A 14,230-nucleotide genomic window follows, 5' to 3' on the forward strand; every position below is an offset into this window, starting at 1 on the left:
TTAAACTGTGTGTAATTAAGTGTCAAAATACTTGAAAAAGATTATTTTCTTTGTAGCAATTGAGAAATCTGAAACTTCCTCTGAGCATACATGTCAGCTCTGCGGAGGCTGGTTCGATACTAAAATTGGATTGTCTAATCATGTGCGAGGACACCTGAAGAGGCTTGGCAAAACCAAGTGGGACGCACACAAGTCTCCAATCTGTGTTCTGAATGAGATGATGCAAAATGAAGAGAAGTATGAAAAAATCCTAAAGGCTTTGAACAGTCGCCGCATTATTCCCAGACCGTTTGTTGCTCAGAAACTTGCATCAAATGATGACTTTTTATCTCAGAATGTTATACCTCTTGAAGCATACCATAATGGCCTAAAGACTGAAGATACATCTGTGTCTGCATCGGAGGAAGAAGGGCTGAGTTTCCTAAACGAATGTGATGAAACAAAAGCAGTACTACATGATGAAAAAAAAAATCAGTCGCTTACACTGATAGAACTCCTGAAAAATAAAAGGTTAGGAGACGAAAGGAATCCCGATATTTCTCCTCAAAAGATTCATAATCAAACTGCAAGAAAGAGGTTTGTTCAGAAATGTGTTCTTCCATTAAATGAAGACAGTCCATTGATGTATCAGCCGCAAAAAATGGACTTGACTATGCAGTCAGGTAAGATGATGTTTCTAGCTGTCTTAACTACATTTCCAAAGAATCTTTTCATTCGTAGAAAGTGTATGAGTGTAGAGTATTTTATTTGGAGTTCTGTTCATTTAATTCATGTTTTGTTTTCAGTGGACACTGACTGCAAGAAGTAGCACTGCAAACTTGTATACGTGTTTTTTCCTAAAGCGAATATTCAGAAGCACTAGGTTCTTTTGCATGGAATGTACTTCCTATTCTGCATATGGTTGGGCATGCAAAATCAGAGTGGATACAAAATGAGCCTCAGTACGGAAGAAAATGCATCCTGCAATAACAATAAGTTGTACTGTCCACGTGCATTTGGTAGACTAACAGTTCTCAGACATTTGGGCTGTAACCCTGTTTCTGGGCTTGAAGACTCTTGGTTTTGGAACTGCTCTATTTAAATCGTTGAGGCTTGTGCAAAGTAGCATTTGCTCAAATTGACAGAACTGCCGACACCCTTATGAGAGTATAATATTCCAAAATGATGAATTTCTATTGCCTAATGTTGACATTTTAGACAAACGTACTCTTTCAACATAAATTAATTCTTATTTGTTGTAAAATTATGGCTGCTGTAGGAAACTGATGCTTGCTTTTAGGGCCTGTCCATCCTGAATGAAGAACTGTGCTAGTTCCAGCTTTGTTTTAATACAGTTGTTGCCAGCAGGGTTCTAATACTCGACCCCTGACTGATATGGACAGAGATTTCCCCTCCTCTGAGAATTGTGCTAACAAAACAATTCCATAATTAGCTTTCTAGGTACTCTCTATTAATAGAACAGTTTTTAGAATGATGTTTTTAACCTACTTCTCACATAAGAGCTGTTTCTAGTCTTGGACGATTCTTAGAGCATCCTTTTTAGTGTGTATCTGGAGCTTGGCATTCTTACTTGGGCACTACCTGATAAAGCTGCAGGATTCTTTAGACTGATGAGCAGGATCTTATTTTTATACCCATGACTTTTTGGTTCTTTTGATTTTTCTTGTTATTACTGAGCGCAGGTTAGAAAACTGCCAGTGCCTAGTACTTTTTCACCTATACTCTTGTCTTCCTTTAAATAAATAAAAGCAAACAACAGCAGAAAATCTGATGTGCTCGGAAGTTCTGTTAGGGGACTACACAAAGTGTGGCAATCAGTTTCTTAACAAAGGTGGCTTTCTAAAGGGAGATGGAGGTGGAACAGAATTGCACTGAATGTTGTCTTGATGTCTGTGGTTGTCCTTTAAGACAGGAGATTGCTTAATAAGGGAAGAGTATCTCTGACAGGATTAATTATTTGAAAAACAGCATCGAAGGAGTAGCTTGCCAAACCTGACACTGTATTGCTTTCTGTTTAATGTTTACTGCTGAATATTAGGTAGCACCTGTTTGGTTGTGTTGAACAGCCAAACAGAAGTAAACATGCTTGCATAATACTAACATTTATGAATGGGGCCCTGTAATTATTTGTGGCTGAGGTAACAGAATTTGACAACTAATGCACTGTGCCAGTTGAGTTAATAAGAAAATCTTTAATATCAAGTTGAAACAGTTGAATCTTACTTAAAAAGGCAAATATTTCTAAATCTGTTTTTAGTTTTTAAAGGTGTGGGTTTTTTTCTGTTTGGTTAGTGGGTGGGTGGTTTCTTGTTTTTTTTTTTTTTTTTTAATATCAGCCAGGTGTTCCCCTGTAACTTGCCTGAAAAAAACAGTGTGTCTTGTGTGAGCTGCTGGAAAGTAGAATTCTTTCTTTCCTGCTAACAGGCTTTCCAGCTGAGTAGTTATAGCTTTATTTTTTTTTAATACTTTTTATATGTATCAGAGAACTTGAAATATTAGTTGACCAAACACACTATCTTTGGTAAAGTGAAGGAGAGCATTATGGTAAAGTTGATGGGGGGGGGGAAATTGTATTGGTTTTTCTGCAGGGTAAATGAGGAGTTCAGTATTGTTTCACTGTTTTCCTGTTTCATGTTGCTTTGATCAGTTATTTAGCACAGAAATTTTGGCAAAAAACTTCAAATCGTTACCTTTACTTTAGATGCGCAATCAAAAATGAATGAACAAAATGCACTGAACAAAATGTTTTGTCTAACAGCTGCGCAGTGGTGCGTTTTACCACCTCTTTCTCCAAGCCTTCAACAGCAGCCCAGTTTAATATTGAGCCTTTTAGTCTTATGGGTAAAACACTTTTTAACTACCACTTTGTCAACTAGACTTTTTAAATTCTCTTTGTTGGGAAGGTTGCAAGCTTTGAAATTCCTCAACAGAATTGTGCTATTCAAATCGCAGGATTGTATTTTGGGGTTAGATCTGCCTAATGTGGAGATCTGTAGGAACTTGATAGTAGGTATTAAATTAAGAGTAGCCTAAGGGTGCAGGTTGCCCCCTTTCTCTTCTTTCCAAATAACATGGTTTGGCTTAAAGCACTCCGTGAAAAACTAATGATGGTTAACTTGGATCCTTCTAATATACTAAACAATTGCGTCAATGCAGTGAATATATTTTAAACCATCTTTATTACAGAAAACTTTTTACAACGCTTTGAGAATTTCATTTTTTGAAGAGAGAACTGGATTATAGTTTTCTTTTGAATGATAGGTATGCCTGTGAAGCTTAGAACGTGTGTGCATTGCAATACGACGTTTACAAGTGCTGTTAGCCTGTCCAACCACTTACGCGCTTATGCACGAAAGAAGAGTGCTGGACTTTTGACTGGGACAGGTATGTTTGTTACAGATGTAAAAGCAAGTCTGTCTATGATGCATTTTTCCTCATCAGACTGGACAAAAGCATATGTTAATTCAAAATAATTTTGAAGCTTTCACTGATAAACAGAATTTGTATTTGCCATAGAACTTCAGCAACTTGTAAACAAAGGTATGTTGCTGTTGTCCACTCTCATGTCTGATTTTCATTCTTATAATTTTGTTTTGGATCCAATACTTAAGGTATGTAAGCAAAACTAAGATGTTGCTTCAATTCATTCTCCCGCCATATCACGACTTTCAAAATAGTTAGTTGGCCTTCTAACAAAGTGTTTTAGAAGTATCTCAAAAATTAAAAAACTTAACGAGTAATTTTTATTACTTATTACATGTAATTACTAGACAGGAGAAGCAACTAGTTTTACAGTATGTGCCTCTAACAACACATTTTATATATATTACTCAAATTCATTTTTTGTTTGGCTCACAAATCAAAAGCTACGTGATCTGACATGGAGCGAGTGTAGTACAACACTTGGCACTGCTATTAATATTAATTAAAACACATTTCATACTGAATTTCCTCTAATAGTTTATATTCTGACATAGACTCATTTGTAGAGACCTGCAGTTTGCTTGGCTGTAGGCAGATTCTGGAGTTTACTTGGAGTACCGCTGAGATTAGTGGGGCTTCATATGATCAACAGCAGTTTGGGGAGCAGTGCTGGGATATAGTGATAAAATTTGGAGATAGGAAGTCTGGAATATTAATTACTTAAGGGCAACCATCAGTTTTGTGGGTGGACGCCTTTCCCCTCCCCCCCCCCATAATGCTTTGATAAAATGCATGATTTACTTTTGTCTATGGACGTAATTCATTATGCTAAGAACAAGTAAAATGAATCTCAGGCTTTTTTTGCAGAAGGCTAAAAGAAATACTTATTTTACAGATTGGGACTGTGGATGTCAGGTCTTATGTTACACTAGGTTAATGCTATAACAAAGGAGACTTGGAATTAGGTCAGCAGATGCAATATATCCGTTGTGCAGGAGAATACGTTTAGTGATTCTGCAAGTGGCACATTGAAGTCTAATGATAATTAAATGGACGAGGCACTGTGGCAAAGAGTTTGGAGGTGTACAGAGATTGGATCCTGGGGCAAGCTCTTTGTACCGCAGCTTCCCTTTTGCTGAGCGGGAAAGTGAAGGTAGCTTCTAAGATGCTTTGAGATTTTTTTTTTTTTTTCCTTAAAGAAACATATTTTGCTAACTAAGTAGTCGCATACTTATCAGAACAGTTGGCATTTTCTTAGAGCTTTTAAAAGGAATTTAAAAAGAAAACTCCTGACTCTTGAGTCCTTTAGACCTGGAATTTTGTTTTAAATGAGGTTAGAAACAGAATTTGAAAAACAAAATTTGCTCTCAGAAGCTGAGGCAGGTAATAGTTTATGCCACACAGATAAAGGCCTTTCATTGAAACCAGTAACTTGAAGACTTAAATTATAGCTATGATACTATGCAACCAGTGTATATTAACGAGTATTAATTTAGTCCTTACCATTACAACTTTTGTAACTTTGCAAAGTTTGTAAGCTTTGTGAACTTTACAGTTTGTCTATTGACTTTTCAATTGAGAAAACTCAATGAAAGATTGGTAGATGACAAAATAGGCTTTCAAACAGTGGCTTTATTTGATATTCATTCCACCATATATTGTAGTAAATTTTTTTTAAAGAGAATGACTTTTTAATGAAGATTTCACTAGCACACACCAATTTTAAACTTTGCTATGAATGTTGCTCTTGGAAATATCAGCTTTTCTTATGGAAAAAATGGTTGCAATTGAGAGCAATTTGAGATGTCTTCAGTTTGGGTTCAGCTTTGAAGCTGTATGAAGACAATGAGAATATGTTTATATGGATTCTTTTTCTGTTTTCACAAAACTTTTCTTGTATCTTCTAAAGCAAACAGCTACCATAAAGAAATTGTTGTTGGATACTTGTTCCAGCTTCTTGTAATTAAATAACTGTATGCAAATACGAGTGCCGTAATTCTTGTATGATACGGCAATTGTTAGGGAACTATCCAGGCTTTACTGTTTAATAAGAGAAATACAGTAATCTATTCAAGTCACTGAAGCAGAAGTGAAAGCTTTCCCAGGGCTACATTAGCTTACATACTCATCTTCTGCTCAATTTTTCGCTACTTTGTCTGCATATGTTTTCAGTATTGACTATTATCATATTGCTTTTCTAGCAGATGCCATGCTTCTTCAGAATCAGTAATTTTATCACATTAGTCAAATCTCATCCTAGTTTCTCAAAACGCAACTTGACATTTGTAGCTATATAGTAGAAATAGCTAAGCACAATAGTCAATTTGGGAATGGATTCAAGGAAAAAATTCAGAAGTGGAACTTTCTAGGCTGTTGGCTGCGGAAGGTTAGTGTTTGTTAAACTTAATTTCTGAATGTAGTTATCCAGTAAAGATCAACTGTATAGCAAATGCCTAACTGGGTCCATTTGTTTGCATAATTACATAATTTTATATTAGCAGTTGCATGACTGTCTTTAATGTTGTAGTCAGACAGCTAATTTTTTGTGCTGAGCTGTCCAGTTTTGAGCAAGATAGTGATTTAATCACTCATCTTGAGTAGATGAGTAGATGCTAGTGACCTGTTTTGGTAAATAGCTACACATTTGTGTTTCTTGGAGCATGTGGTAGATTTACTACTTTGGAGGGTCTTTAGAATATCAGACCTGTGCAAAATCTTCAAAATGCATCTTGCTCTGCTTGATACAGTTGTGTCCAAAGCTTCCTTCTCTTTCTGCTCTCTAGGCATCTCTTCCCCTGCCCTGAGGTCTCCTGATTCTCTCTTGCATCTCAGCTTTTTACATCTTCTGTTTGTTGACTCTTCTTTTCACATGCTCAGTTGTCTTTTACCAGCTGTCATCCTCTCGGAGTCATCACTTTTCTTCTTTTGTCTCTGCTTTTGTGGATGGAGACTACTTTTTCAGAAGTTTGTGAAAGAACAGTGAAACACAGAGCAAGGAGTCTGACTGAGCCAACAGCATGAAGGGATAATAGTTCATGTGGCTGCTACACTTCTGAATAATTTCTAATATTGCATTGTTAAAACTGTAGCTTCTGGGAGTGTGGAAGCATGTGTAGTGCAAGAAAAAAATCTGGCATCCACTGGCTTTGCATGTCTTTATTCTGTGCTGTTAACATTGATCAGCCAGCACAATGAACTAATTATTAATATCCCATAAAATCCTTCAGGGAGCAAATTACTGGAATTAAAAGTATTCTGATGAGGAGAGATAGCAAATCACGTAATTTGACAAATTAGCAAATAAATATATAGGGAAGATAAATCATTGATCTTGACTTTTTAATTGGCAGTGTTTTAAAATGGCTAATTAGACCCATTTATGTAAGCCATTATTCAACATACATTCATTTACATATACTATGTCTATGTATTGTTGTCTGGCAAAAGTAATGAAGTCCTCATAAGGATACCCAGCTTCAGTCTTTCTGAAGTGAAAAACGTTCAATTTCAGGGGATGTTAAGAAGTGGGACATGAAAATTAGCATAGATGCATATTAATTTTGAACCTCAGACCAAATGTCATGGAATGAAGGACCTCTAATTATGTTTTTTATCTAATCCATGTTGTCCTAGGCGTATTCATTGTAGCCTCCTATCTCCATCTTCTTGTAGTCTTCCTTGCTAAACTGTCACTGAGGTAAAGTAGGTTTTTATATGTAACCTTTTTACCTAGTGTATATTCTGTTAAGTAGTATGCAGTCAAATTGAACTGGAGTCTGTCAAAGAGATCTCTCCGAAGTGTGATTGTCTTCTGTTTCTTACACGGGTTGTTTCTCTCTGTCGTGCTGTATCAGAGCTTTTGATAAAGTGGTACAACCTGTTGTTCACAAAAAGCTTTTGGAAACAGCAACTGAGAGACAGCATGTGGCCAAACTTGAAGGAAGGAAACTTCTTTCAGAGAGAATTGGGCCTTTATGGAGAATGGAGGATGATATTTTGGAAAGCTGTAGTAGCCACAAAGTAGGTGTAATGGTAGGCAGTACATACCGGCTTTCCTTCCTTTTTCTGGCAATTTGCTGCAGTTGTGGTCTGAATTTTCATGCAGCTTACTAGCGCTAAGTCATCTTGGTCTCTTCCTGAAAGTCCTGAATACATGCTTTCTGCTGAGCTTATGCTTTTGTTCCAGTAAAAGCACTGGAAGAACAATGACTGAGTTGAGGACATTTTGCCTGTAGGTGAGACAACGGTGTGTTTTATTTGATGCTCTCTGTTAATCATAAGCATCATATCAGTAGCGTACTTAAGCGAATGTGTGCACCTGACTTCATTTGAACTTGTTGTTCTGGACAGACAAAAACAGAATTAATGTGGCAGTTACTGATGTGTGTCTTTGGTAACTAGTGTTGAAATTACAATTTTCAGTCAAAGTTCACTCAGATTTTTCTCTTTTTCCACTTTTCTGTTTTGGTGGAATGACTTCAAAATGTATTTGTGCTGCCTTGTGCTTCCTAAAATGTAAAGAAATGTGTTTTACTAGGTCAAAAGGCAAAGGGGAACAAAAAATACCCCTTACAGAGCACAGATTTAGTATTCTTAGTATTTTTCTGTTTCTTTTAACAGCTTTTTGCTAGGCTAATATGCTACTTCCAGTCTTATCTAAGTTACCCTAAGAATTAATTCGGTGATCTGAATTTTTTTTCTTGATGCCTTTTACTGTAGTATTTTCTTTTCATTGCTTTATAATTTCTCTCTCTAGAGCCTCTGTCTTAAATGACTCTCAGAAGATACCCGTTCTTTTGTTTTGTTTTCTCCCTTTCTTGGAAGAGGTACCTTTCAGGGGAGTAGAAACTACCTCTTGTGGTATGTTAGGACAGTTTCTGTTTATCTTTGCTGTGCAGTTGATCACACAACACTTTAGGGTTTTCTTTTCCTAGAAGTTTACACAAACGTTGAAAACTACTGGGATTCAGGAACTGTTACGGAAGACCGATTTAGGACTAATAGGTAGAGGCTGTCTGAAATGCTTGGGATGTATGCGAGTAGAATCAAGTTTCTTGATGGGAATGAACGTCTTAAATTTGCCAATGTGAAGGAAAATGAACTATTTTAAGTTTCATGCACTTGTGGGCGTCTCTCACAGGAGCCTGCTGTCTACTGCTTTTTTTATTCAGTTATCTACTGACATCAGCTAACTGGCATCAGATACAACCTGAGGATGCATTTGTGTTCTGATAAGACTGTGGCTTCTTCTAAATGTGTTTCCCTCCTTCCCATGATGTTCTGCAAAATCTGAAATGGCAAAGCTTTTGCTGTAATAACTGCTTAAGACACCGCTCCCCTCATGAAAGTAGGTCTCTTTAGAGAACTGGTATCTAGATTTCAGTATTTGATCTCATCTTTCCAAAGGCTGTTCAGTTTCCTGACGATGCTATTAATGATATTGCAGTAGGTTTAAAAGTTTCTACTACTTTGGTAGTTTGTGAAGTCTGAAAGACAGGGATTTTTATTCCTAATTACATAAAAATTATGCTTTTGATAAGAGCATAAAGCAGAAGGAACCCCATACCAATTATCTAGACCACTTTTTCGGAAGTTATTTTGGCCATTTCTCTCTCTTCGGGTTATTCTCTTTGTATATACAGACTGCTTTCGTTAATGCTATCAGATGAAAAGCACTGAGTCTCATCTTTCTAGTGATAGGTTTCCTCCAGTGCCTGGGTGAAGCTGTTAAGCTTCATATCTGCTTTGTACTTGTTTGCAGTCTGAATTTAGTCCTCTGGTTCCTTCAGGCCTCCAAAAGTCATCACGTTTTCTACTGACTTGTATTTTTTTTTTCTAGAATCTTTGAATCTGAGGACACAACTGGGAAAGGTCAAAGTGCATCAGTATTTTATTTATTTTAACCAGTGCTACTGGTTAAAAGCCATGTTTGAGAGATGCTCATTTGAGGGACAGAAGAAAAATGAAAGATGTAGTCAAGTCCATTTGTTTTGCCTTTTTAGATCTGCATGCTTTGCCTCAGCAGATGATGTTCTATGCTTCAGGGTACTAAGCAGTTTATTCTTCTATTTTCTACCACAGGAGTCAAAATTAGACAAGTGTAACAGAACACAAATGAAAATTTGGAATCTTATTATTAAAATGTTTCAATAATGTAGCATATGCCTTTTTTGTATCAAGAATACCACTTGTTACTCTCATTTGAATTTCTGCATAGTTCTAGTGTTGATGTCTTGGGTTTAGGAGCAGAGTGGAGCTAGATACTTTTCCCTGTCTGAACAGTCCCAAACTTTTTTTTTTTTCCCCTTGAGCTCTATCATCCTAACAATATTAACTAAGTCTAATCCCCTCCTCCCCCAACTTTAGCTGTTTCCTAGAATCTTCAGGTTTTCTTAGATTCCTATTTCATCTATTTATGGGAGATACAGATCTTTTTAATGCTAATTGAACCCACTTGCTATGTATTTCCTGTTCACACACATTACTTTCATACAAAGTTTTACACGCTTAGACTGAATTAAACAAGTGGCCTTGCCATTCCTGGTGATTATTCTAATATCTGTGCCTACAGCAAAGGGTTATTACATATTTTTCATAACATACTACAGAATTCAGACAGAAGTGAAGGGGAAGCTTCATCTGAGATTCTTAATATTAAAAACAGGACAAACTTTTACTTTTTGCTGAAAATAAATTACAGGTTTTCCATTCAAAATAGAAAATCTTGATGATATTAGCTGAACTACACCTTTGTGCAGTTGTAATCTGATTGAATGTGTGTGGTTTTATATTGCTTCAACTACAAAACAAGGTCGAAGGCTTTGACGTTTTAAGGATGAAAGGGAATTTCAGGTGGTGCTTTGTTTCTCTATAATTCCACAATAATAGTAGGTGCTTGCTGATACTAAGACAATAGTTTAAGGCTTAACGTCAATTATCTAGTATTTTAAAGAGCAAACACTGTGCTAAACTAAGAAATAGCTTAACATGCTTTGCCAGTAAATTTCTTAGCGCACACTGTAATTATTTTGGATTTACCTTAATTAAACATAGAATGAACAGGTAGAAATCTTTTCACCAATGCCATAAGGGACACTTACTGAATATCTCTGTTTGGTCTAAGACCGATTTAAGTATCGCTTTCACCTACAGAAATTTCTGTCTTCTTAGCTTTAGACTGTAAGCAAAAGAAGTCAAGGTCAAGATCTGGAAGCAAGAAAAAAATGCTGCCATTACCTCATAGTGCTGATGAAGTTTACATACTCAGATGCAGGTACATATGGTTATTTTAATTGAAAGAAAGCATTTTTAAGAGCTTTGCTAATTGTAGTCATAAGAATATTTGAGATCATATCCTGTAAATGCATATGTGATAAAAGTGCATGATAAGGGGGGAGGGGGAACAGTTGCTTATTTCCATAAATGTGAACAAGAGAACTGGAATCAATCATACTTAGTTATTAGGTTGCCAACTCCTGTTGCTCTAGCTAAAATCCCATTGGTCATGTTTGAGGAATATTCTGTCCTTCAAAAGAAATGCCATGATGAAGAAGTGAACATTGTTATCACAAATGTAAGAGGGTAATGTAGCATGAACTTCAGTTTTTCTATATGCTCACACTTACTCTAGATGAAATCAATTACTAATGTTTTTTGGTTGAAATCAGTAGGAGCAAATGTCAAGAAAACTTTTTAGGGGGAGGACTTCCTGTTTAATGTCTTGATTTGATCATTGTTCAGTAGTGCTAAATACAACTTGGTGAAATAATCTCAATGTTTGCCTAGGTTTTGTGGTCTGGTCTTTCGAGGACCTTTGTCTGTTCAGGAAGACTGGATAAAGCACTTGCAGCGACACATTGTCAACGCAAATCTTCCACGGACTGGAGCTGGCATGGTTGAAGTCACATCACTACTTAAAAAGCCTGCTTCAATTACTGAAACTTCATTTTCTTTACTGATGGCAGAAGCAGCATCATAGAACAAGGAAACATTTTAAATTTGAATTGGATGTAAATTTGAAATACTTTGTCATTTTTTTTAATAAATTGCTACACTAAATTATGTTTATAAATCCTAAAGACAAAAATAGAGAAAGTGGATTACAGTAACATCAAAAATTGAATACTTAACAGTTACAGTAAGTAGTCTTTATATTTTATATAGGGTGGAAGATGTGTTTTTAAGGTTTATTATGTTTTTGTCAGTTACCGTGTTCACTATCAATACAAGACCATTACATGTATGGCAGCCATTTTTAAATTGTTGCACATGGGTACTTAAAGACAGATTTTAATAAAATTAAAAAAAAAAAAAGTTCTCTGCAGTGTTACCCGAATCAAGGCTCTGTTTATTCCAAAAAGAATTACATAGTAAAATAAGATATTATTATATTTTGTTTGTATGTATGTAGTGTTTTGTATAATACCAAGAACTGCTAATACATTTTACTCAACTTTAGGGCATTAAATATCCTGTACTTCATAGTTCAAGAGACTGTTTTCATTCAAATAGGGCAATTAGTACTATTCTATCTAGGTGTGTAAGTGTTTTTTTGTTTTTGTTTTTTTTTTGTTTTTGTTTTTAATCACATGAGGCTTTTTGTACTAAAAAGTGGAGGGAAACTTGTTTAAACAAATTTCTAAGAGAAATATGTACATAATACTGGAAATTTGTGGTAAGGAAATATTCTTTACTTCAGTTGCATTTCTCACTGACAATAAAGTGGTGCATCCATGCTACCTCCTACTTGTCGAGAAAGATGGTATTTACCCTTATGTTTTTGTATCATAGTAGATTCAAATCCAACTTTCTTTATTACAAAGCATCTTTTTGTTAACAAGTTTGTTTCTTTATGATGATTTACCTAAAGTCTGACTTGCTTACAGAAGTTTGCCTCTCTACTATTTTATTTAACACTGTAGAAATGTACTAATAAGCATTGCTCACTACACAGTTTAGAGTAGACTTTTCATTTATAATTCTGTTAAAAGATTGATCATTTTAGAAAATTCGAACACAGATTGAAATGTTTCTACATATGAAGAGAATGTTTACAACTTAAATTTTAGAGCTTGTTTTGGATGTGATTATATGTATGAAAACTGTAACACTATGCTCATGCTAAGGACCTACTTACAGAATTACTGAAATAAATGTGCTGTGAGGATGGAAATATGGTGCAGGTGTCTTGGTCATGATGAATTGTGTTTGTTCACTTAAACTGTCTTCAGAACATAATTTTTGTTTAAATCATAAATCAGATTCCTCTACAAATCAATTTTGTATGCAAGTAACATTTCATTTTACTCACATAGGGTAACTAATACTGTAGTTAAGCCAAGGATATGCATTGATATTTTCTTTATATGTAAATAAAGTTAAAAGCAGTTAAAACAAGAGGAGTATTTTGGTAGAGTATATACATACCTCACTGCCAGTGAAATTGCTTTCCTATGGTATATCTCCTTACCAGAAAAATCTCTAAATAAAAAGGTTTAAAGAAAATCTAAATGTCTATAATGTGAAGCATTTATTTGCATTGTGTGAATTAAGTTTGTGAAATTGATCTGTCTTGCTTGAGATTAGAATCGTCTTATGATCTTAAGTAAAAATATTTACTTGCAATAAAATGACTTGTTCACAGATGCATTACATTTGATTGATGGAAAATATGAATAAATGTCTGTCTTCCTGTATGTATACAGTTAAGAGTTAATGCATAGAACTTGTTAACATTCTGGAAAGATAGATGAGCCAACAATAGGCAGTTGTGCATGACAGTCCTGAGACAAGGGCACCCAGTTTCTATCAAGATCTTTAAAGGGGTGCTATGAGGGGTTTTACTCTGCAAGTTACTACAGATAACTAGAGCTTTATTCCAGTTATACTCCTGCTTTTTAAATGGAAAATGCACATCAGTACGCTTAAAGGCTGGGAAAAAATGTCTTTAGAGACTTCAGGACAGATGACTAGGATGTTGCAGTGTATTGCAGACAAGTGATGTGTGAGCAAAGTTTTCTAGATTTGTAGATGATTGTGGGATTTTTATCGGCTGTAAAGGTGGAAGATTTGCAGCAACATATTGAAACGGATAGAAAGTAGAGGAAAGTGATCAAATCACTTTGTTCTAAATGCTTTAATAGAGTGCTTGTTTACTCTTCTCACCAAAAAAGGTGCTTGTGAGAGCACCATGTTCTGTGGCTGGTTAAGAGATGAAAATTTCAATTAAGTGCAAATGATATGTGTATATATAGAAATAAAAGCCATACCATGCAGAGTTTAGCAGCAGCTGCAAACCTGACTAGGTTTATAGTAATAAATTTAGTGAATTTTATTTAATTCATTAAACCCAAGCAGTGAATTGCTTTGTGTAACACTAACCTGTAAGGTTGTGTCTGAAGAGCATGAAGTTCTGATCCTGATTATAGCTTTCAAAATGAGATTCTTTGATTAGGATCAACTGATCTCAGTGGCAGGCTCTCTGAGTGGGTGCGTCAGAGCTGTCTGGGTGGTTTTTTTTTTTTTTTTAGCTATGTGCTTTTGTTGATATCCTGTTATGCTTGCATCAGACCCTTGCCAATACATGAAGTTTGCAGACAAGTTCTGGAACTCTTCTAATCATTAAATTAATCCCATATATGGCTCTCATGGGCTGAATGATTAAAAGAAGGAAAAAAAAGCCTATAGGCCTCACGTGGGGATTTTTTTTAACTTGGTTTCTTTTGCATGGAAATGTAGGTCTTCTATCAGTACCTACTAGTAGATATAAAGTCCCCTTTCTAGAGTTATGGAGATTCTAAATCTGGTA

The 14,230-nt window shown here is 35.6% G+C and overlaps 1 protein-coding gene across 12 annotated transcripts in view; it reads left to right on the forward strand.

Moving 5' to 3' along the window:
* The window catches only part of ZNF644 (zinc finger protein 644), a 54,207-nt gene extending 41,612 nt beyond the window's left edge, over nucleotides 1–12,595 (forward strand). For 7 of the 12 annotated variants that reach the window (XM_068952531.1, XM_068952529.1, XM_068952533.1 and 4 more), the window contains exons 6-9: nucleotides 57–662; nucleotides 3,262–3,384; nucleotides 10,594–10,696; nucleotides 11,209–12,595. In XM_068952531.1, coding sequence (XP_068808632.1) covers nucleotides 57–662; nucleotides 3,262–3,384; nucleotides 10,594–10,696; nucleotides 11,209–11,401 — 1,025 coding nt within the window. In that variant the 3' untranslated portion in view covers nucleotides 11,402–12,595. The remainder of the gene's footprint in view (nucleotides 1–56; nucleotides 663–3,261; nucleotides 3,385–10,593; nucleotides 10,697–11,208) is intronic. The other 5 variants (XM_068952536.1, XM_068952540.1, XM_068952535.1 and 2 more) reach the window with 1 other exon arrangement.
* The last annotated feature ends 1,635 nt before the right edge of the window (nucleotides 12,596–14,230 follow it).

The sequence above is a fragment of the Struthio camelus genome, chromosome 8 (genome assembly GCF_040807025.1).
Source record: "Struthio camelus isolate bStrCam1 chromosome 8, bStrCam1.hap1, whole genome shotgun sequence".
In the NCBI taxonomy this organism is placed as follows: Eukaryota; Metazoa; Chordata; class Aves; order Struthioniformes; family Struthionidae; genus Struthio; species Struthio camelus.